Here is a 23086-nt window from a genome sequence, read left to right as displayed (position 1 = left end):
TTAAACACCCAAGTTCCTGGTCTTTAACTACTCGGTTTATGAGCTCTAACGTCTGGTTTTATGCGGCTCAAGGTCTTTGTTTCAGAAGACGAGCACCTATTTCTCGAACTCCTTCCTAATGAGAGATCGAACCGCAGCTTTGGTAGTTCAATAATCAATTGGCCAAAACTATGCTCTTACCTCGCAAGAAATGCTGCCCACCCAGAAAAAAGCAACCTCTATGTGTGGCATTACTAACAGATCTCGCTATCTCTCTTATCAGATAAACGATCTCCTATACAAATATAATTCCTCTGCTATATGGTGGGCAGCACTGCTCGACAAAGCGATAAACTCAAACACCTGATCCAGTGAGTACAGTTCTACAGTATGTACAGTCAGACCTCACTATGCCGGACCTCAATATCCCAGATCCCTTGTGATCCTGCACGAAATCCTGTCAGATTTTAATTGCTGTCCCGGATTTCTCGGGAATACCGCCATAACTCGAAAAAATTGGCTAGATCAGAATTACTTGTATGGGAAACTTCTGATGTAGATCGATGCCATCCAACCAATCACTCAAGCGGCAGTCTCTGGACGGAGATAGCCAACTTTTCGAGTTTGGCGGTATTTGCTATCCCCTATAATGGAAATTGCCTGGTCCTTGGCATCCGGCGTAGCTAAGTGCGACTGGGTCCATTTGGCTGTCGGTGCTTACGCCCTTTTCCTTCTTTCGAGTCCGTTTGTACCGTCGGGATCACCCCATTTTGTGGTAGCAAGAATCCCGGACAGGGACGCAATAGTTACACAAGTGGGTTCAAAAGGTGCAGTGTGTCAACTTCAGACGAACCCCCATTGCACGGGAAGTAGAGAAAATTACACTCTTAAGCTAGGCACTAGTACCCTTGTGGTAGTAGATCACCCAATCTCAATAGATTGATTGGCTGCAAATTCCGAGGTTTACCCACCTACGCTCCGTAGCTTCTCGAGCCATAGGTTTGGGAATGGTCTGAGGGCGAGGTTGGTAGGTGTAGGCGGACTTAGTTGAATAGTTGGTACACGGCTATCAAGGTATGTCCCGTTCTCAACTGCGTCAGGCTTGGCTGTCACACTCGATCTTTCTGATTTGTCAAACATGATCATGAAATCTTAAGCTGTCAATGTTGACCCCCCTATAACAGGAGATTTAAGTTTGTATGAGAGATCTATTATTTGATAACAGAATATATGAGTTAAGCCGTACAGTCGTTTCTAGGTCAACGGCGAACCTGGCTCGATGACGAATGGCGACTTTTCGGGCTGATAATCAGTCAAGGCAAAGGGGTCGGCACACTTTTGTTGGCTTTTGTTGACTTCGATTGGCCCATTCGCCGTTCACCCAGAAACGACTATACCAAACTTAATTTCTTCTGCTTTTTTTTTTCTGATGGGCCAGCACTTCCGCGACAACTTAAAGGGGATAAGGGGCTATGTAGCTCTACTCCGGCTACAGATGTCCACCCGCCATACCTACCTACCAACCTGAGTTATAAATCCAATAACAGACCAGCAGTCCAACGAATTAAACAAAGTTCATCGTGGTCAATGCAGGTTCCAAGCCTAGTTGGATAGGCGGGCATGTGACTTACGTATTTTCTCCAAATACTCAAAGTTTTTAATGCAGTAGGCCTTTTATGCACCGAAGAGCAATTTCAGTTTGGTGCAAGAATACCCGGGCATGAAGAGGAAACTTTATTAATCCCCATTTTATCCGATATCATTGGTATGACAACATGTTATGCTAACTAAAGCCACCAGTCCAGTGTGCCCGAAGAAACAATAAAAACTCTCAATACCGACAAGGCGCAACTATCCCTCTCGAGCTTAAAAAAGGTTTCGAGCTTGGGACAACTTACTCAAACTCACCCGTACGTCACCTCCCATCTAACACCCCCCTCAACATTCTCTGCGCCGCGCCCCCTGCACCACGACCGCCCCATATACACATACGCATACCCTGTGAGAATCTAGGTGCTCCCAGCCCCAAAGCTCCTCCGCACTATAGAACTCGTAGTCGCCGTTGCTACGCAAATGTACATACCACTCGCCAAAACCGTACGTAATTTGATACCATGCGCGGAGGGTCCTGCTGGATATGAGGAGCTCGTACTCGACGATTGTTCGATTGGGAGATGGGGTGTTCGCGGTGGTTGGAGCTAGGAGAGGTGGGGACAAGCGTTAGTAGTGGTAATGCGGGGAGAAGGATTTGGGGGCGGGATAGGGGGGAAAACCTGTGGTCATTTGCATTTTGCTGATGTTAAGATGGCAAATATTCGAAGATTAGTTGATAGCAGAGCTGGGTAACTACAAGTGGGAAAGCGATACTCTTTATCAGTGCCTTATCTGGTTTGTACTCCGAGACTATCGGGCGCATAGGATGCCTATGTTTTGCGTTTTTGAGCTGATGAGCCAATTGCCTTGCTTGCTTACTTGGCCTGTGCACGGGTTAGTACTTGGGTGTGTGGGTAAGTGATGTGTTTTATCTTATCAGATTCCGATCTACCTTTTGCAACACCCCAGTACATACTGGCCTCTTTACTAACATTCGACACCATAGGGAATGTATTATCAATCAATTAATCAATGAACATTATGACGTTGTAAACCCTGTGCACACCACTCCAGTGTCATACCAGTTCAGCAGAGTACCTATAGTGTGAGAGGTCTTGGGGGGCGACCTTGTCATCCCTGTTCACACTAGTTCAGTATTGTAGCCCTTACAGCCATATAATCGAGTTAGAGGTGAGGCTCCTCAACGCTTGCTTCCGGTAGCCAACGAAGGAATTGACTGAAGTGGTGTGTACAGGGTTGACGGGGTCGCCCTCTACTCCCTCTTGCACCATATCTAATTGGCCTTCACACCCGTGGACTCGCATCGACGGTGAGTTTCTACAATGTTTGCACCCCGGAGCCAACGAAAGAATTCGCTGAAGTGGTGTGTACTTGTTTACCACGAAAAGAACCAGAAAATGCAGTTGCTCAAGGCAAGGATTATTTGTATAGAGTGGCAGTGATCTCTCATACAAACTATCCCTGTTTCCGTTACTTGCATTTTCTGGTTCTTTTCGTGGTAAACCAGTACCTCGCGTACAGGGTTGTTAAGGACTTTCACTACACAAGTACCCTTCTCGCTACTTGTAAACCCTGTTCACCCACCTCAGTATAGTAGTTGTAGCCATAGAGTCGAGTCAAGCGTAATGCTTCTCAGTGTTTGCTTTCCAAAGCCGGCGAAGGAGATGGTGGGCGGGAGGTTGGCAGGGATATTGGTGCGTTACACAGGGTTGTCACGGTCACTCTCTACCGCTATCGGGACATATCAGTACCACCAAGCGGCCCGTGCACACCAATTAAACCAGGCACACACCAGCAAGAGCCCAGCCGGCATCGGAGAATCCAACATATAACCCGAAGTTTGAAAGATGCGAAAGCAGAGAATGACGAAATTACAAACCAATGCTGGTGGGTCCAGATTGCGCGGGTGAGTGATATTTCATGAGTCGAAATCGTAAATTATATGCACCTTCAAACACTACGACTACCACCACCACAAAGGTCCTGGGGGTAAAAAAACCTTGTTTGCAGCTGCACGCACTCGGGTGGGCGGGTCGGCGCAGGGGTTTCATGGTGACCAATGATGGTTGGTGCAGCTTCTGAGGGCAAGTGATATGTGATGAGTTAAAATCATATCTTCCACCACCACCACGGTCTTGCCGGTGAAAAAAGCTTGTTTGCACCTGCACAGGTCCGTGCGCTTTGACGCTGGAGGCTCGGCAAGTTTTTCGAAGACTCTGAGCGCACACTGCACACGGCTTCATATGCGGGGTGCTTGTTTTTCGGTATGTGGACTGCATTAGATACTACAAAATCGGGGAAAGATTCGTACCGAGACAGTAGGGGTATTCCCTGGTCAAGCAGTGCTACCCACCCTATAACGCAGGAATGAGATTTGTATGGGAGATTTATTATTTGATAAAAGATATAACAGGATCTGTTAGTAAAGTCACGCATACAGTTTCCTCTTTTTTATGGGTGGGCAGAGTCTTTTGCCAGAGAAGGGATAGGGAAACCGGAGGCGGTCATTCAATAAACGTTTGCACATTCCGGGGTAGATAAGCACTTGGCGCATTGTCTGATGCGAAGGAGCGGTCCATTTTCCGTTTGTTTGCGCACCGGAATTGCAGACTACCGGATCGGACGCAGACAGCAGTAGCAGCCCTTTGCGCACCTTTACATATATGTGGGCTTCCAACGTCTCTAAGCTCTCCTCAACCCGCAGAGTCACCAGCACGCAGAATCCCCGGACCGCCGAAATGCCTAGAAAGGTTTCCCCTAGACTATTCTATCGTCCTAAAAACCCTTATCAAAACGTTGAAAGGTCGGTTAATTGAGACTTACAAGCTATCGGTGTCATTATGCTAACATCCGTTAGGCGTCCCGCGAACGACAATGCTGAGATCGTCGACAGGGGCCAGGATCAGCGTAACCACAATGAACGCTCCCAAGACGACGAGCTCAACGAACAAGCGGAGATCAATCTGAGCCCGGAGCGCATCGAGCGCATCGAGTGCATCCAAAACACCGACCTCGCCGAGCGCACTGTTATTGTCGAAATCGCACGCCGCGGTGCCAGTCCCGCAAATATCGCCGCAACGGAACCAACTCTGACGCAGGCTCAAGAGGGGACGGGGGGGCCGGATCGTGTCCAAGATCTTGACAGCGAAACTGATGCCAACACTTCCGGACGGAAAAGGAAAAGGAGAAGGAAATGGTCAAGGGAATCAAGACGGTTTCAAAAGGTGATAGATGGTTTGAATGAAAGAATAAGTTCTTTGGAAAAAAGCTATCGGGAATCGATGGGTAGCAAGTCTACAACTATTATTAATAGGAAATGTAGATACTACCAGTCGGCTATTGAGAGAGTCAAAAGGGAGCACTATATGGTGTAGCTAGTTTCGTTGGAGGATATTTGTTACCGCAATTGAATATTTGGGAACGATAATCATAAATGCTGTCTATCTGTCCATCTGATCCTATGTGCATACATGTTTCTTAGCGCGCGGCCAAACTCCCCGCCTACCCGCGCCTGACCGCCTACCTGCCCGCCTGCATACCGCCGCACCCCACTGACTGCCCGCTTGCCTGGGTGCCTGCCTGCTAATTTGACGTGTGTTTGGTGCAACGTCAGGCGTCAATCTGTTCGGTGCTGTTTCGGGGCATCGATTGCGCATAAATTTGCGCGTCGATTTGGTGCATTAATCTGACAACCCGGGCATCGATTTGGTGCAGTTGGGTTAACGGTTTGGTGCTGAATTACCTGACGATCTGGCGCCGACCTGGTATCGGTTCGTGTATCGATCTGAAACTGATCCGGTGCTGGTTAAGGAGTCGGTAGCGGTGTGAGTACAGGCGTCAAAATACAGAGATAGATAAATGCGTATCCAGGTGTCGCAGGCACGAGGTAGGTCTCGAGGAGGTGTCTAGAGCCAATGGGTGTTGTAGATTTTGTTGATCTATTACCCAATAGTCCCGTGGCTTTTCGTCGGTGACATCAGCGTCGACACTAAAACAGCGCCGTGATCAATGAAAATCAATTAAGTAAAGCACTACTCGATTAGCGATTTCTGCGCGACGGGTAGAAACAACCCCGCGCATTTTGTGTGAATTGTCCTGAAACTAGACGGAGAAATCAGCCATGCTAACTCATTCCTCATAACACTTGTCTCGTGCCCAGCCAAACACTCTTGGCGTCAAGGTTCACAAAACAGCGCTTGGCTCGGAGCAAATCAGACTCCACAAACCCGTCTTCTCGTGGTATGTAATTAGTAGCAGAGAAAGACTTGGTACCGGAATTCATGATGTGCCACACGGTTTGGGCTCAGGTTCAAAATACTTACGGTTTGTGGGTTAGGGTTGGGTACTTAAGCTATCAAGCTCAAGATTCCTCTAGAGCCATCCAAAACGGAGTTATGCGGGCTTAAAACTCCGTTCTGAGAAAATCTGTTGAATTTGGGGACCCATTTGCAGGCCAGGAAACAATGTTAACTCCCATGAAAACTGAGGCCTCCAATAAGCAACTTAGATATACTTTTTCGGTTAAAACTCTGTTTCGAAATCTTTCCATTTCCCACCAACGAACGGAGGGTTATTGAATCATTGTTTTCTACTAGCACAGCCCGTATTTGTCTAACAAAACTCAGTGCACTCTGCCATCTCCAGCAAAGTGAAGAAAATGGCCCAAAAAACAGAGAACCGTGTCTTCTTACTCCCTAACTCACTCAACACCGCTCTCCTCAACAAAAATCTCATAAACGCATTCTTTCCCCACTGGAACAAAACCTTCCCCTCAATATCATATCACCTTCCAGGATGTCACTACAATTACCTTTGATCAAATTAAAATCACCCTCAGGTCGACCTCCAAGTTCTCAGCATCAGGCTTTGACTCGATTTTATACCGCATCTGGAAAGGCATCCACAAAGCCAACTTACTCATTATAACCTCACTCTTCAACAGGCTCCTCATATACTGCTACCATCCACTTTTCCTCAAAAAATTCAAGGGGTATTATCCTTACAATACCAGGGAAAACGGACTACTCCCGGACTACTCCCGGACATGCCACGCGGCTTACAGAATTATCGTCCTTCTCCAAACATTTTCTGTAATAGGGGAAAAGATCATTACCCCCAGCCTTTCAACAAAAGTGACCAACAAATACCTCATTCACCTCCACTCATATGGATCACTCGCCAGCCTCCTCACTACCGATGCCATCACCAAGCGAATATATGAGATAAAAGCAATGCAACTAGCAAAACTCAAAGTCTCCACACTCTTCTTAAAAACAAAAGTGGGCTTCCACCATGTCCTCAAACAAAGTCTTGCCTCCCTCTTTGCCACTAAATCGGAACTACTATACTTAATTCACTAGACTTTTTCCTTCCTTTCTAATATGTTCATTATATCCTATTCAAAGGCTCACCAAAAATCGCCCCCACATTCAAGTAGGAGTACCACCACGTTCAAATAGGAGTACACCAATGTTCTCCCATTTCCACTCTCCTATTGTTCATTTACATCAATGTTTCTGCAAACATGACCCATCCCCCAGACTCACCTCCTTATACGTAGACTACTTTCCAATCACAGTTGGCTCCCTCTCATATCAATAGAATATCCCCAACCTACAACCCCACTACGCCAAACTAGTAAACCTAGGACTTCCAAAAAGCGGCACCTTCTCCATAGCCAAAATAGAGCTGATGCACTGTCACACATCCAGAAATGTATCTCCAATCTGCTCTTCCACAATTGTATTATTTGGCCAGGAGTTCCACGCTGTCTTTCAAGTCACACAGGTCGGATTCTGGCTCTCACAATCATTCAACCCCAACACCCACTTTCTCAGAATGATAGCATTAGTAAAATTAGCATTTGGACCCACCCAGCACTTCTACTCAGTACAGAATGGCTTCTACTATCAAAACAGCCAAAAGGCCACCATACTAGCCATCAGACACATGCTCACCTATGGCGCGAAAGTCCTCATCCTGACATCTGGCCTCAAACACATAACAACGCATCAGCAAAAAATGGGTTTCACCAGGACCAATTCGCGCGCCTAAATGTCCAAATTTGTCTTTCGCGCCCAAACCTCGTCTATTGCTCACAAGACCTCGTCCCACTGACACCAAAATATGACACATTGTCTTTTGGCGACTAGTAAGCATACAAAATGTGATACGTCATCTTTTAACGCATAGTGCGCATTTCAAGTATGAAAGCACACTTCTTAACACCCCACCGTCCTCCAAAACCCCACCCACCGCGGCGTATCTGCCTAAGTCCTGGCGCTCGTCCTGACCTCGCTAGCAAATGATGTCAGATTTGGCATCTCCAGGATCCCACCTGCTTACCTACCTGCCTGGCTGCCTACATGCTATCTTTCTGCCTATCTTCCTACCTCCCACCTGCATCGATGCCTACATCAGCAAGCTCGCCTATTACCCAGGGCGCAGCCCCTACGTCCTGGCGGGCATTCTGCGCCACGAGCGCCCAGCGCGTCCGGCACCGCCAGAGTACAACCTTCGCGCCAGGCTCCGCCGCAGGACCGTCCCACTCTCTGGGACCGCCAGGAGATATGGCTCACGTCTGGAGGGCACTCGCCAATGCTCTGGTCGCCTGGGCCGCCATGAGATTCCCTCCCCCTCCGGAGACGCTAGGATGGAGTGACTCCGCCCACAGCACCTAGGAACTTTTGCTTCTTTTGATTACGTCAGTAGTACACGCGAGCACTTCCCAATGCTCTCACAGTTTTCTTGAATGCTCTCACGGCACGACGAATGCTCTCACGGCACGGCGAATGCTCTCACGTCACCGCGAATGCTCTCACGGCACCGCGAATGCTCCCGCGAATGCTCCCGCGAACGCTCCCGCGAACGCTCCCGCGAGGGCTTCCGCGAGTGCTCCCAGAGCACTCACCAGTGCTCACAGAGCTGAGGCATTCGTCATACCCACTCAAGGTGAGGCAACCCTCACTTGGGCTCCTTTGGATTGATACACCGTCCTCAAAGGATAGGAAGGCCGCACCAGTCCCTCAAAAGATATCTAACGTGGGTATCCTCAACGCCGCTGTACGGTCAGTCGCGGGATACTGATACGAGCACTGTCCTGTATACTGGTGACGACTACCCAACCTTTGACGGACGTGTATGTTTCTGTCGATTCGTGAAAGGCATAATTAGCCTTGAGGTTGAGGCCATGGTACGGCTCGTCTGAAAAGCTCAATGTCCATGCATAAGCAGCAAACATGGACTGGCATTGACCTCCTGGAGCGAGCTTGCTGGATAGCCAGACTCAGATACTGAGCGGCCGAAACTTTACCTCCTTCTTCCAATCCGCATGCATAGCAGAACGACACGAATTTTGAATTAGAGAGTCCAATTGGGTCTAACGTTCCTAGAGCACTCAAGAATGCCCTCACGGCTTTACAAGTATTCAACTAAATTCATTCCACGTACGCAAGTCTATCCTAGTATTTACCAACCAATTACCAGTCTCCACCTCAAACAAATGGGCCATTCCCAATATACTCCGAATATTAACGACCCACATCCTCTTCCTCCTCCTCCTACAAACCTTCAGGAGCCCATGTGAGCTATCAGCGATACCACGATCCTTTGCCTCGAGTAGCTCCACTATACATAGTCTATGTGCTCGCCCCCCACTGTCCCGCAGCTTGAACAAAGCCTCGACACGTCCTGGTAAGCGTCCCCGAAACACTCCCCACTCCTCTGAGGACGCTACCGACACCCATACCCAATCCTTTCTTATTTTCCCTTTCCTAAAAGCCGCGTTTCCCGTACACCTGATATTGTGAACCTCGTACACCTCAGGTCTTTGGAAGATTGGTATCGGAACCTGCAAACATGTGAACATCTCCACCCGGCGCTCTAAAATGCTCTCAGAGCTTCCGGCAAAGCTTTGAGAGCATCCCGCATCCTCTGCATACTCCTTTATCAGGCGATATAACGTGGTATGGCTTATTTGCAGTCCATCCGCAATATTGAAAAGTCTTTCCGATTTCGTGGAGGGGTTGCAAAGACGCCTTAGAGGCAGTCGGCCTTCTACTATGGATCGTTCATTTGGTGTTTTTTTCCGGTCTTCGATTTTAAAAATCTCAAGTAACTCCTTCAGGTTATCTCGATGGCTCCAAAGGATGTCGTCAGTGCTCTCAGGACCTCCAACAATGTCTTTCAGATTCAGCATTCGAATCTCTAACGCCAACCGCCGCCCCCCATAGTCCAGTATCTGCGTTGCAGCATCGACCTTGTTGGATGCTCCGTATGCCTCTTTTATCTGACGTACATGGGCGAGTTCGCTGATGTCGGTGGAGTACTGGGGAATGCTCCCAAAGCGCTCGACATGTTCCCGATAGTGCGTTAACACGTGCAATTTGATGAAGTTGAAGTGAGACCTTTCCCGTATCTCGCGAATCTCCTCCAAACCTCGCTGAGCGCTCTGGGAGCCTGAGGTCTTCACAGCTTTTGTCCGATCTCTCGCATCCTTAACCGTCCTCTTGTACGCCCGGAATTCTAAAAAGATATCCTTGTGCTTATGGAAATCCTCGAGATAGCTCTCCATATAATTCAGTGTGCTCGTCGTATGACTCCCATACTGCGCCATTAAGTGGAAGTCGATTAAGCCTCGTACACATTTCAATGCCTTTGCGAAGTCGCCCCTGACAGCCACCCCCGGGTTTCTCAAAGCAGCCGCGAGTGCTCCAAGAACGACCCGCCCCAGATTTCTCATCTCCTTCCCTTGCCATTGGGTTGTGGCACGATATGCCTTGTTCGGTACTGCCAGTCCAGGGTAAGGCGCAATCGAGGCCCAAGCCTTGTCAAATTCCTCCAATCGATTGTGCTTCTTCAAGAAAGCCTGAACCCACTCCATCATGTGCTTCAACATCCCTAGGTAGATATTGTGCAGAATGTCCGGTTTGTTGAGATCGTATGGATTAACCCTCGGCATACCCCAGAAAGCATTGAAGAGTGTCTTTACTGATCTCGCGACAAGGTATTCCACCGGTCCCAGGTTTCCCGGGTTCTCCCTGAATAGCTTTACCCTCTCCCGGTAATCCTCGTGATCGCGCGTAGGGCTCCGGCGAGTGCTCCCAAGACTGTGGAATTCCACCTCGCATCTTGGACAAGAGCTAGTACTAATATTTTGTAAGTTTGAATGCTCAGGTTGATCAGCGATCCAACCCGACAACACCGGAAAGCATAGACGTTCGTACCCGTCGGCGCATGCGATTAGCTCGCCTTCCTGAGAGCACTCCCGAATGCTCTGAAAGATCTCCCCAAGGGCGCGATGCAGCGCCATTTGACTCTGACGTCGTAAAGCGGAATTAGCGAGTGAGTTCTTCCCGAGCTTAGGTGGGACTGGCAGTAGCCCTAGGAGAATTAACGAATGCCCGGTGGGCTTGCTCCGGACCGATGACTTGATGTTCCCGATGGTAAGATAGATTGGCCAGGCTTTCTTGTCCCCACTAAAATTTGTCAAATGTGTGCCATCTGACGCGCATATAATTGGTACCACAGTCGACCCCTCCGGTAAGGTATTCTGTCCAGAAAGCATTAGCGACTGCCTCTAGAGCACTTGTGAGGCTTACCAGACCTGCGTCTCCCACCACCAATCTCCCGTATGCATTTCCCCGTACATTCTCTCGCCAGATTCATTATGCTCTACCACTGGCGCGTACACCAATGACTCCCGAAAGGCCCGTTGGCCTAGAAGATATCGCACAATTACCATTGGATCCCGGTAATAGTAAGGGATTTTCTCTCCCCCAATATCCACCTCCGAATGATGCCAGCTCGCCTTTCCCAATATGTCATTCATTTCGTCCAACCTCTTTATAAAACCTCGCCCAGTCCTGTAGGAGCATTCGCCACTGCTTGACGGAGCGTGTAGAAAGAAACTGTCGATATTTCCTTGTGAGGCCTTCGACAGTATGAAATAACGTGCCATTCTAAACTCGTATGCTGAGTTGAATGGGTGCCACGGGTATCGGAGAAGGTTTTGTGAGCATTCGTCGTAGTCCTCCGAGCGGTAGAGACGCTCCCCAGCACCCTCGTAAATCGTTGTCGCTGCCTCATGCCTATTTGCATCTCCATCTGTCTCTTCCATCATAAAATATGATTCGGATTCCAGATCTGAATTATTATCGGGATCTTGGTCATGATAATTGATACTGTTGCTCTCCGAACTATCCGAGTCGTCATGGGCATCTGAATAGGAATCGTGAATGCCTTCCGGGCTGTCGTGAGTGTCATCGGGTGCCTCTTGATCGCGCTCCAGGAGTAAAAATTGGTTTCCCAGCCATTCATCTGCTTCAAATGGATGTGTAGTTCGAAGATGTTTATCGAAGTTCGCGGAGGAGCTGTACCGCTTGCTGCAAAAGGGGCAAGACGATTTCATTGAAGTCTCATGATGCTAGCAAAGCACTCCTGAGTGCTCTAAAAATTTGGTTTCTGCCAAGGCCGAGGAGGCTCTTTCCTGCAGGTGCTGCTGCAGAGTGCTCGAATGATTTGATTTGTCAGCCAATGAGGCTCCTCTCACCTGCACCCCGGTCGGCAAGGCTGATTTTCAATACGAGTCTGATGTCATACATCACCAACCTAATACAAACATCAACACCAACACGAAGAAACACCCACCACCCCAATCAGGCGGCCAGTTATGCTAGATTCTATCGCCCTGAGCATCTGCACTCTCTCCCTGAGCACTCGCGGAGTCTCTTCAGATCGAGACAGTGTTCTCAGCGCCAAATTCAACACTAATATCGACTACGAGCTCAAAGAATACATTCTCTCCGAATCAGCTTCCTAGAGGACAGAGTACCAACACCAACAAGAACACAAGCACCAACCCCAACACCAGAATGTTATCGACGTCACCATTGGTACCGTCAGAGCATCCCCGAGTGCGCCTGGAGCATTTAGATCAACGTCATATATTGAAGCAAACATTGAGTACGAGCACCCTCGAGTGCTTCTAGAGCATTCGTGGGTGCTCTCGGAAGCGTGATAAGCTCAAGAAAAAAGCTGATCGTACTCGGTATAAGAGCACCCCTCCCTTCCTTCAAGTTCGTGAGAAGTTCCTAACCACCTTCAAGTTCTCCTCTACCTATCACTTCAAGTTTTCCATTGCTTTCAACATTACCTGTTGAAATCTCATCCTTCAAGTTCCTCCGTTTTCAAGCGATTTAACCTTTGCAATCTTTATAAATAAGATGGTATTTCTCTCTCCTAATCCAATTAATTTTAGAACCATACTCACCACAGTGATACATTAACATTATCAGACTCCAAACACCGCTCAGAGCACTCCCGGTAGCTCACAGAACACAAATCAACTTCCCAATAAGAAGCGCTTGCGTGACATAGACGAAGACGATAACGAAAAGACCCACCGAAAAACCAAGAAACACAAATCGTCCCGAAAACATAAGAAACACCGAACTTCCTCAGGTCGCAAATCGTCCCGCAAAACTGTCAAGCCTATCCCGGAGGAGATACCAGAAACACCCCCTAAGCAGTCGCCAGTGCTTTCCGGGTTCACCCCGATCAACAAGAGCCGAAAACAAAACCCTGTACCTCCACCAATCCGGACTGAAACCCGGACTCCGCCAAATACTAACCTAGCTCCATCGGACACTGAAGGGATCTTCCCGAGTAACTGGGGAGCAACCCTAACTGATTCCGACTCCTTTCCCGACTTTAGTTCCGAACCCTCTGAACCATACATAAGTGACGATCAAGACCCAGCAACAGGTCCAGCAACAGGCCCACTAGCAGCAGTCTCCACTGCTTCCTCAGCACGCAGCAGTGCTTCACCAGAGGCCCTTGTACGGACGACCGTACTTAGGGTTAGTGCTACCCCACCAGCACCCGCTAGTGCTCCACAAAAGAACGTTGCCCGGGAGACCATAGTCCCAAGTCAAGTTCTCACTCGGTCCAAGTCTAGTGCAGTCCGCTCAACAGGCCCAGCAACAGGCCGCTCAACAGGCCCAGCAGGCTCTACTACTCCCTCACCAGCACCCGTCAGTGCTCCACCGAAGGTTCTTGCACCGGAGACCCCTACATTCAAGCCCCGACGCCCCTCTCGGTTATTTTCTAGTGCAAGCCCGTCCGAACTAATAGACCACCCCTCACCAGTACGACAGAGACGAATTAGACCCGAGCCATCGCCGATTGTCCAAGAGACATCCCCGAGTGTTCAAGAGACATCCCCGAGTATTCAAGAGACATCCCCGAGCTCGACCGCATTCAAGATGACTCAAGCAAGCAAAGCGAAGATGACTTTAGGTCTACTCAACCTACCTAAAGTGTACACCAGCATCCGCAACAGCCTAAAGGCGGAAATGCAAAATGTGGGTTGGGTCAATAAAAGCACGTCCGGTATGGCTGCGTTCAATGCCCTATGCCTTTACTTGATGAACTTGCCCTCCCTCAACGGTTTTCTGCCAATTTGGACTGGGGGTGACTCCGATGCCCGTAGAGCACTGGCGAGTGCTCTACAGTGGCTCATCGCAGATGTTGGTATGAAGGATAGGTTATCAAGGGGACAGGGAGACCGTCAGTTCAAAGAGGCTGCCGGTGATAGTGATGATGATGATGACGGCGGTGGTCAGGCAGCCGGAAGACGCTCTCGCAAAGGGAAAGAGCGTGCAGTACCTCCGGAACTCGTGCGACCTTCCATAATGGTTACCGTGGTGGACCCCGATGCTCTAGGGGCATTCTTTATGCTCGTCCCACCACCTACTTATGACTGGAATGATCCCCTGAACGAACCTTCGTTCATCGGAATTTTGACCAAGATAACTTTCCCCGAGCTATGCAACTTGATCCTGAAGCACACCGCACCCGGCAGAGCAGTCAGGACTATCTGGGGGGCAATTGAGAATGTCCCCCCGGCAGCTGTTCCTCCCGTTCGGCCGGTGGAGGTACAAATTACCGATTCAGAGGAGCTCGAAGGTTGGTTGAAGAACAGCAATGCCAGGCCTCGGAGGATATTGGCGGTCCTCCACAGAGCAGGCGCGGGTGCTAACCTGGGTGGTGCGGAATCCCCCCCGTTGAACCCGGCTTTCCCTCACGTTGAGGAAGATGATTATAGCATGATCGATATTCCTGCAGAGGATTCGGATTACGAGGAGGGAAAGCACCGGATAAATGCCAAAGGACTGAGGGTATATATGCCTAGAACTGATGCCAGTAATCAAAGGCTAATTCAGACTCTTGTTAGGCGTCGCGATAGACAGCAGGATGCTATCGACGATTTAGACCCCAAATACCTTAGGAAGTATCCTTTGGGTGTCGGGGTTGCTGACCCAAACTTCTTACAGGGGACGATCTGGACACCTGCCGGGATAGCAGCCAAGAGAGCTGCTGACGCACTCGCGGCTGCTGGTGCTGGAGGTGGTGGTGGTGGTGGTGGAGGTGGTGGTGGAGGTGGTGGAGGTGGTGGTGGTGGAGGTGGTGGTGGTGGTGGTGGTGGTGGTGGTGGTGGGGTGGTGGTGGTGGTGGTGGTGGTGGTGGTGGTGGTGGTGGTGGTGGTGGTCTAGGACCTCCACCGCCTCCGGGCGGACCTCCTCCTCCTCCGGGCGGCGGTGGTGGTGGAGGACCAGCTGGAGGCGGTGGTGGTGGTGGTGGTGGGCCAGCTGGAGGCGGTGGTGATGGTGGTGGTGGGCCAGCTGGAGGCGGTGGTGATGGTGGTGGTGGTGATGGTGGTGATGGTGGTGGGCATCATTAGTTCCCTTTGGTATAATCTCTAACTTCCCTTCCTGCGGAATTGTCACTAACCTTTTAATAGTTGTTAGGATTACTCCCTGAGCACTCGCGATAGCTATTGAGGTGCGGTACGATTTGGTGTTTTGGATTTCCCTTTGTCTTGCGAGAGTATATCAATGGATGGGTTATATCGGATAGGATTAGATTAGATTAGATTAGATTATTCCAGGTAGTAATTGCATTGCTTTTATTTCAAAGTCGAATCAAACTCCTAGATTGCTCTCAGAGCACTCGGTACCGCTTCAGAAAGTGCAGTAAAACGAGTGATGATAAATGATGCGGTTGAGTGCAGAAATTGTGGTAACATAGGATGATCCCTGCCGTAAGAGGATTAGCGGTGCAAATTTTTCTTGATTAGCGGCGCAAATTTTCTCGCCAAGAATTGATTTCTAATCGAAGATATCGCGAGTGCTCCTAGAGCACTGCGGATATTCCTGCCAGTCATCAGAATGGCTCCCACCAAGCGCTCCTCCGGTTCAGCACCTCTTGCCCCAAAGCGCCCACGACTCCCAAAACGACCTGAAGAACATGAAGATTTACTGACTGACGAGTCTGAAATATCTTACCGAACATTGACTCCACTGCCAGCCCGCACTCGGAGTAGTCAATCGACCACCGCCGCTCAAATAACTCGGAAAGGTCTTCTCCGTTCCTCCGAAACCCCCACTGGGAGGAGCAGTCCTAGGAGGGTAGAATTTCATCTCCCCGAGGACCATACTGATAATTTTGAAGCGCAGGAGGAGCCTGAGGCAATTGAGGCGCCAGAGGTGGAAGAAACTGTTGATACTAGCCACTCAGACTATGATGATGCTCCGGAGAATGACCACGAGAGCTCTGAGGAGGATGAGGATGAACCGGAGGATGAACCTCAAGCCCCCCCCCCATCTTACACCCAGAAGTCTCAGACTGTCGGAAAGAGACCTCATACAGTTCAGCCGACTACTGCCAGAGCACTGGGCAATGCTCGGAGGAAACCAACTGGCGCGGTAGCGGAGGTCATTGCTTCTTCCAACGTGTCGGTGGACGTGGTACAGGTTCGACTCTATCTCGCTCATTGATGCTTTTTAACATGTAAGTATTAGTGGCTAACGATTCAGAGGGGAACTCGACCGGGCGCGAAAGTAATACGTAAACAAGGTCAAGGGAGAGCAGCACCCACTTCAGCACCCAGCCAGAATGCATCCCAGAGAGCACTCCCGGCATCCCAGAGAGCACCCCCAACACCCTCACAGTCTAGGCCCTCTGCACCTGTTTATGCTCATGAGTATACCTCTTCTACGCGCCATATCGATTTTTCCTCGATGCGCTCTCGATACGGGGAGTCGTCCCCCACTTACCGGACATATCGTTCTTCACCGCCTAGCGAGGTAATTGGCGAGAACTCTGTGAGCAGTCGTCAGATTCCTTCAAGCCAACTTCACGGTCAAGGTAGATCGCGAAGAGTCTACGAAATCGAGTACCTTCCCTCATCTAGGGAGGAGGACGAGAGTACTCCGATGCCGGAAAGCGAGGGTATTTTGATTCCGGGAAGCGAGGTTAGTATTCCGGAGGACACTCACGACGTCTTTGAGAACACTGGCGACATTCCTTCGAGCCAATTGACTCAGAGGTCTGTGGTCCCTAACTCTAGGAGTGCAAATGTGCTGTCAGTGCAGGCTCAGAGGATTGAGAAGGAGTGTAGCGTGTTAATCGGGGAGCATACTCTTCTACATGAGCCCTTTCCACCTGCAGCAAGACTTTCGGTACTGGTAGTGAGCATGTGGGCAACTGCTAGTCGCCGAGTGGGGTGTAGAGTAGACCTTGATGAGGTCGTTATTAAACAGGTGAGTGCCCCCAAAAGGATTACGAGTGCTCTGGAAGCATAATTGAGAATGATAGGTCAGAAGTCTGCACTCCCGTGTCCGTTCCCACTTGATGCACGAGGTGAAAGGGCGCCTGGCGGACTCTACGATATACGGGCTTGGAAATTTTGTGGGGCCTGAGGCGAGGGCGGCTCAAGTGGAATACCTTTTGAAGAATGATCGTTTCTTGAGCCCCCAACAGCATTACGAGGTATGATGCCAGTGGATGCCCAGAGAGCACTCGGGATAGCCGGTAACAGATTCTAGACCTACCGACTGCGCTTCCTGGCTCCGGAAATTATCGATATATTGTATTTTAAATACTTCGATGGGGTAAGAATGCGAGGGGTTAGGGATCCCGAATTTCTAGAGCGGATAACCCCTACCCTTATTTGCCTGATATCGACGGCGATCTGGCACGGCATTCGGGCGTGGTCAACAGGGAGTTACGTGAAGCCTGATAATTTTCAGTCGCAGAATGAGAGTGTTGTGAGTAAGTATGGCCCGATGCCCTCATTGATATGGCGAGTGCCTTGGGAGCAATGACGGATGCTCCTAGGGCTATACGGGATTGCCAAGCTGACATCCAAACACGAGTAGAAACGTTCAACAGGATGAGCAACACTTGGAAGGGGAGAAGTAAACAGAACCAGGAGGCAACCTTGGAGGTAATCAAAGATAACCTTCGAGAAAAGGTATGATACTTCTAGATGCCGGTAATGCGAGTGGTATTCTAAATGCTAACCCTAATAGATACGAGATAAAAAAGGGGTAACGATTGAGATTATACCGGAGGAGGGTTTTAGCGAGGACGATGAAGCTCTGGCTGCGGATCTTGCCGCATTCCGAGATGCTCGGAGAACACCCACGAGTGCTCCAGGAGGTCGGGTTGATTCCGACAGCGCCCAGGACGAAGTGATTAATGCCTGACTTCGCGGCATTGACACCGAAGAGGAGGGGGAGGAGGAAGAAGAAGAGCCGGAATTACCTGTAGCGGGGGATTACGAAGGGGGGGGGGAGGAGGATGTGTAGAACAATCACGAGTGCTAAGGGAGATAGTGGGGGATTTCTTCTGATTCGTATATTGTATTAGGGTTAGTTAGGGTGTTAAATGGCGTATTGTATTTAGTATTAGGCGGAGGATCACGGTGTTGAATACACCAATTCTCAAAGTGCAGTCGCGAGTGCTCTGGAGACAGTAGAGATCGTCGTGCGAGTGATGTTTTTGTAATCTCATGGGGGAATTGTGAATACCAGAGGCCGGAACGGCGGAGAGGTGTATGCCTAGAGAGAACGGGGCGCCGACATGTAGGAATCAGTACGTCGGGCATGAGCCAGATTTCAAAGCACCCCATCCGGCAACGTCAGGGGGAGTCAGGGCAATCATTCTATCCCCAGAGCCCGCTGGAGCAGTGAAGAGTGCTCCAGGAGCAGTCAGGATATCCAACCGTGCAACTGGCGTTCTCTAGCGGGTAGAGTGACGTCCTAGTTACACCGGGCGCTATTATTTAGTGTCGGGGCCCGTTGTGCGGACTAGTGTGCGCTGGGGCGGAATAATGTGCGCCAGACCTCGCCAGGAGCACTGGCGGTATCTCTGGAGAGGTAGTTTACCTACCGAGCGCCCTGAGCGCCCTGAGCGCCCCGGGCGTCTGGCGAAGGCTACAGGTTTGCTGATGTACCTGGTACCAGCAGCGACGCATACCTCCCATCTGCATCCATGCCCACTTCTTACCGGCAGCGAAGTATACCTCCCACCAGCAGTGAGGACTACCTCGACACCTACGGTATACCAGCAGCGATGCCTACCTCCTACCTGCAGCAATGCCTACCTCGACATCTACCTCCTACCAGCAATGACGCCTACCTCCTACCTGCAGCAATGACTAGATACTTATTAACCTACCTGTGTTTTGCCACCTGTAATGACACCGCTGCAGACAGCTCAATAGCACCGAATCGATGCCCAAATCGACGATAAATTGACGGTTAATCAAATCTAATTTACCCTTAATCTACGCATTAATCTACGCCCAAATCTACCCCCAAACCTACACCAAACTGACGATTGACAGTGCACACAATCAACGTCAATTAAGTGCCAAATAGGTAGGTAGGCAAGCAAGCAGGTGCGGGGGTAGGCAGGTAAGTAGGCAGGTGCAGGGGTAAGCAGTCAGGCACAGAAGTAGGCAGGTAGGCAGGCAGGCAGCATGCGCGGAGGTAGGTAGGGCGTTAGCAAATATTATGATGTACATAGAATTAGATAAATAGCTAGACGGATATATGTGACATTCGCGCGGAAACAATGTCCTAGTCGATGTATCTTTTGCTGTTCTGCCAGCAAAAACTACTAGTGAAAGCCGTTAACCGGGCCAAAGATACTAGTATGGAGAGGCCAGGAAATGACTTTGCATCTAAACCTATCGCGACGATGTCACTTGACAAAGAGACACAGAGCTCTCATCACGGGGCAAACAGGTGTCGCTATACAGGTAAGAAATCACTTTATGTCGTCTGGCACGTCTGGGGCATCTGGGGCGCCCATGCGTCACAAGACGAGACTTCATTTTTTGCTGGAATTCCATCCTACTAGTAGACTGTGCAAGAGAATGCTTTACAACCACCAACTGCAAAATCCAATGGGCAGAAGCAAACACCTCCTCTCTCAACCTCAACCTCTGTTACCTCAAATACAAATACACAATAGGAATCCTAAGTGCCACCCCCTTCAAAAACCCTGTCATTGGCAACACTAGCCCCTATTTCCGAACTATTTCAAACCACTGAGTTTATTTGCACACCGAACTTGTTAGAAGACTCACTAACCCCCCCAGCAAAAGAACAAGGGAACTTAACTGTCGTAAAAGGCGTCCAAGTCTCCCACCTCACACTCAAATTCCCCACCGGACTCTTGCTTCCCTTGATATTGGAAGGAATTACCCCAACAAGGGTAAACCAATAAGTGAAAACACAACTCCTAATGAATTGACACCTCTATCATTGACTTCTAAAATACTACTCTCACATACTCACCATGTCTCCATTCCCCTCCAATAACCTAAACAAATTGATTCCAACCAGCATCTATCAAATGGATTAGGCAAGAGCTACCTCAAAGCATAGAAAACCTGCATCACCACCCACCTCCCCCTATATTAGAACGATTTAATCCGGCAGAAGAAACACTTGAACACACCATCCTGCGATGCCCATGCTAGACCAGCACCGACATTGCCCCTACAAATTACCTTATAACTGAATAATATCTGGAATACTCAAAACCTCAGCATAGCACTAGTTGCATTTATTACAATCACAAGAATTGACTATTATAGGAGCGTTGGCCCTTCACCCCTCATGACATGCTCAACAGCCATGTCAATTCTTACTTCAATACCTACTACATCCTCTTCATGTTCACTTGTGGGACCGACCCCTGCAATCTACACGAACTAAATCAAGACCTATATAGGACAACAGGTCTGACCCACCACTGTCGCCGGAAACCAATGATTCCCCCCTGCCCCTCCTCTCGATCTTCTTCATCGTCACGCAGTTAACTTAATTTCTATAAATTTATTTTCGCTTGATTTTTCTTTTTTTCTTTTTGGTGATGTGTTCAAGCTGGATCGGGGTTAGGTTTCTTTACGCCATACTTTATACTGCATGCGACCATTCTGTACCTAGAAACTAGAAATTAAATGACTTCACACACACACACACACACACACTCTGCCATCCCCCCTTACCCCGATACTCCAACAATTCCGTGGGCTATCTCCCAATCGTCCGAAGTCTAGACCCACCAGCACATCAAGCGAAACCAGCGAATCCAGCCGTCATGATTTGACTCTTAGAAACCGGCATACCCGAACATCACGATTAATGTACCAACTTGTATGAAGTGGAATACTCCACGTTTCGAAAAATGTAGTCCGCCTCTGGCCACCGTTGTCGACGAGTGATAGTCCACAAGGCGATTGCAGGGTCGACCAGCGATATGGTTGGCCGGATGGATAGCCAGCGCTCACGATCTGAATATTCCCACAGGTGCGGTACAACTCTGTGCAATACCACCTTGTGATCTAGGGAGGCGTGCTGGACGGAGGAGATCGACTGCAGAAGCCTCATGTCTTGTGGTAAGTATGTATCAATTCAAATCCACGCTTTTTTTATCGGACGCATATAATTTTGATCTATTGGGGAACAGGCCATCCCCGGATGGTTCGGGATCCATTCCTCTGTTTTTTCAAGTAGGAGGAGCAGAGGGTTGCCCTACACCATTAGCGAAGTTCCCCCTTTTCCCGGGGAAGGCTGCCTTTGCTGTCTCTGTGAATTTTCATTGGGTCCTTGTTTTTGTATTTACATTTTCCACTATGATTCATGCATATAATGTATGGTTCGCTGCAAACACTGCATGCATAACCCGAAGAAATCTGGGACCGTAAGCTGATTGATGTATTCTTTAGCTGGAGAAACCCCCCCCAGGATGCCATCTGCCAAGACCCCCGCGCGCGTCGTACAGCGGTGGGTATTAAGTGATGGAACAGAGCAATACCTGTTTTGGTAAAACGCCACTAACATTTGGTGTTTTTACTCTCAGGGCGTTCTATCACTTATTACCTGTCGATGTACATAACCCTCGAGCACATTCGTCGCACACATACATTTTTCACCTTCGCAGTTGCAGCATCTAGCCTGGCCGGAGCGCGTACAGCCTCCTACCTGCCCTGCCCTTCCTTTCAGCCACTTCCTTACCTCTTCCGCTTCTGCCCCGCCGGCGTAGGGACGGGGGCGGAGTGTAAATACGACGTGACACTTGCTACCAAGAGTTACACTCCGCTGTTTGGCCGTGGGGATAGCGACCAAGACACCCCCCCCCCCCCCACTGTGGGCGCACTTTCTGCTCTGGCTCACCGTTGGCAACGGACGGCTGACACCGCCGCGTCATGTTCTGTCACTCGATGTTCTCCAGCGACGGGGGTGGGGTGGGGTTGGGGTTTCAACTAGAGAAATACAAGCGCACCCCCAGGTCCGCGGGTGTTCGGTGGAGGAGGGGAGGGGGGGGGGGGTGTTTGATTTCTGACGTACCTGCCCTCTGGAGAGCGGACATGTTTGTTCTCCCTGCAGGTCGCATGCGCAGTAACACCGGTGATGGATACTTGCCTTGAGGGCGGGGCTTGACCTACCTTCCAATACACACCCATACATATACCACCGAAACATAACGCAACCCGCAGGTGCTACACCCCAAAAGGCTTCCGGGATAGCTTCGGGTCAAGACCACCGACCACAATCGCGGGTTGCGTCCATCGGCGAGGGCGGGTATCCACTTTAACTGGAATGCAGCTCATAGATATCGATCGAGGCCATCGATATCAATTATTTACCCCAGCCTCGGACAAATGCCCCGGAGATAACAGGCGCACCATTGACTACCACTCACCCAACAGCGGGGAAACCGCACACCCACACCGGCGGAGAAGTTTGTCTCCCACGGCATGAGACACTCCGCTCCCCAGCAATACGAGCTCCCCATGCAGGTAGCACATACACTTACCTACCTACATGTTCCTATCTTACCCATGATGCGCAGCACTGCACAACTAAACCAAACCAAATCCACCCGCACCGTCACCCCTCGGCACTACATACTTCCGGCACTGATGGAGGCCTTGGACACAGTTCGCCAAGACCCCCGAGTATAAAGTTCGCTTGCCCTCCACCCTCCACACCCACTCCCCAGTCGCAGTCGCAGTCGCAGTCGCAGTCGCAGCATGCTTCATCACTCGGGATAGCGTCTCACTTACCTTCGCTAGCTATGTCCCGCTACTATCCTTAGCGCTAAGAAAGTGGCTCTGCTGTCAAAACTCGAG

At 49.8% G+C, this 23086-nt stretch overlaps 2 protein-coding genes across 2 annotated transcripts; one reads left to right on the top strand and one right to left on the bottom strand.

The window, feature by feature from the left end:
• Positions 1-1917: 1917 nt before the first annotated feature.
• Positions 1918-2268, bottom strand: LAJ45_10346 (uncharacterized protein; the record flags this gene model as incomplete). Its single annotated transcript, XM_046119873.1, has 2 exons — positions 1918-2177; positions 2253-2268. 2 exons carry the CDS (start codon positions 2266-2268, stop codon positions 1918-1920), a joined length of 276 nt encoding a protein of 91 aa, XP_045967010.1.
• A 2063-nt stretch (positions 2269-4331) lies between these two features.
• LAJ45_10345 (uncharacterized protein) lies at positions 4332-4967 on the top strand (the record flags this gene model as incomplete). The annotated part of the gene is made up of 2 exons (XM_046119872.1): positions 4332-4396; positions 4451-4967. The coding sequence occupies 2 exons, from the start codon at positions 4332-4334 to the stop codon at positions 4965-4967; spliced, it is 582 nt and encodes a 193-aa protein (XP_045967009.1).
• Positions 4968-23086: the final 18119 nt, after the last annotated feature.

This window comes from Morchella importuna, assembly GCF_003444635.1.
Source record: "Morchella importuna strain M04M26 chromosome Unknown Morimp01GS044, whole genome shotgun sequence".
Taxonomy (NCBI): domain Eukaryota; kingdom Fungi; phylum Ascomycota; class Pezizomycetes; order Pezizales; family Morchellaceae; genus Morchella; species Morchella importuna.
This window is presented reverse-complemented; position numbering and strand designations above follow the sequence as displayed.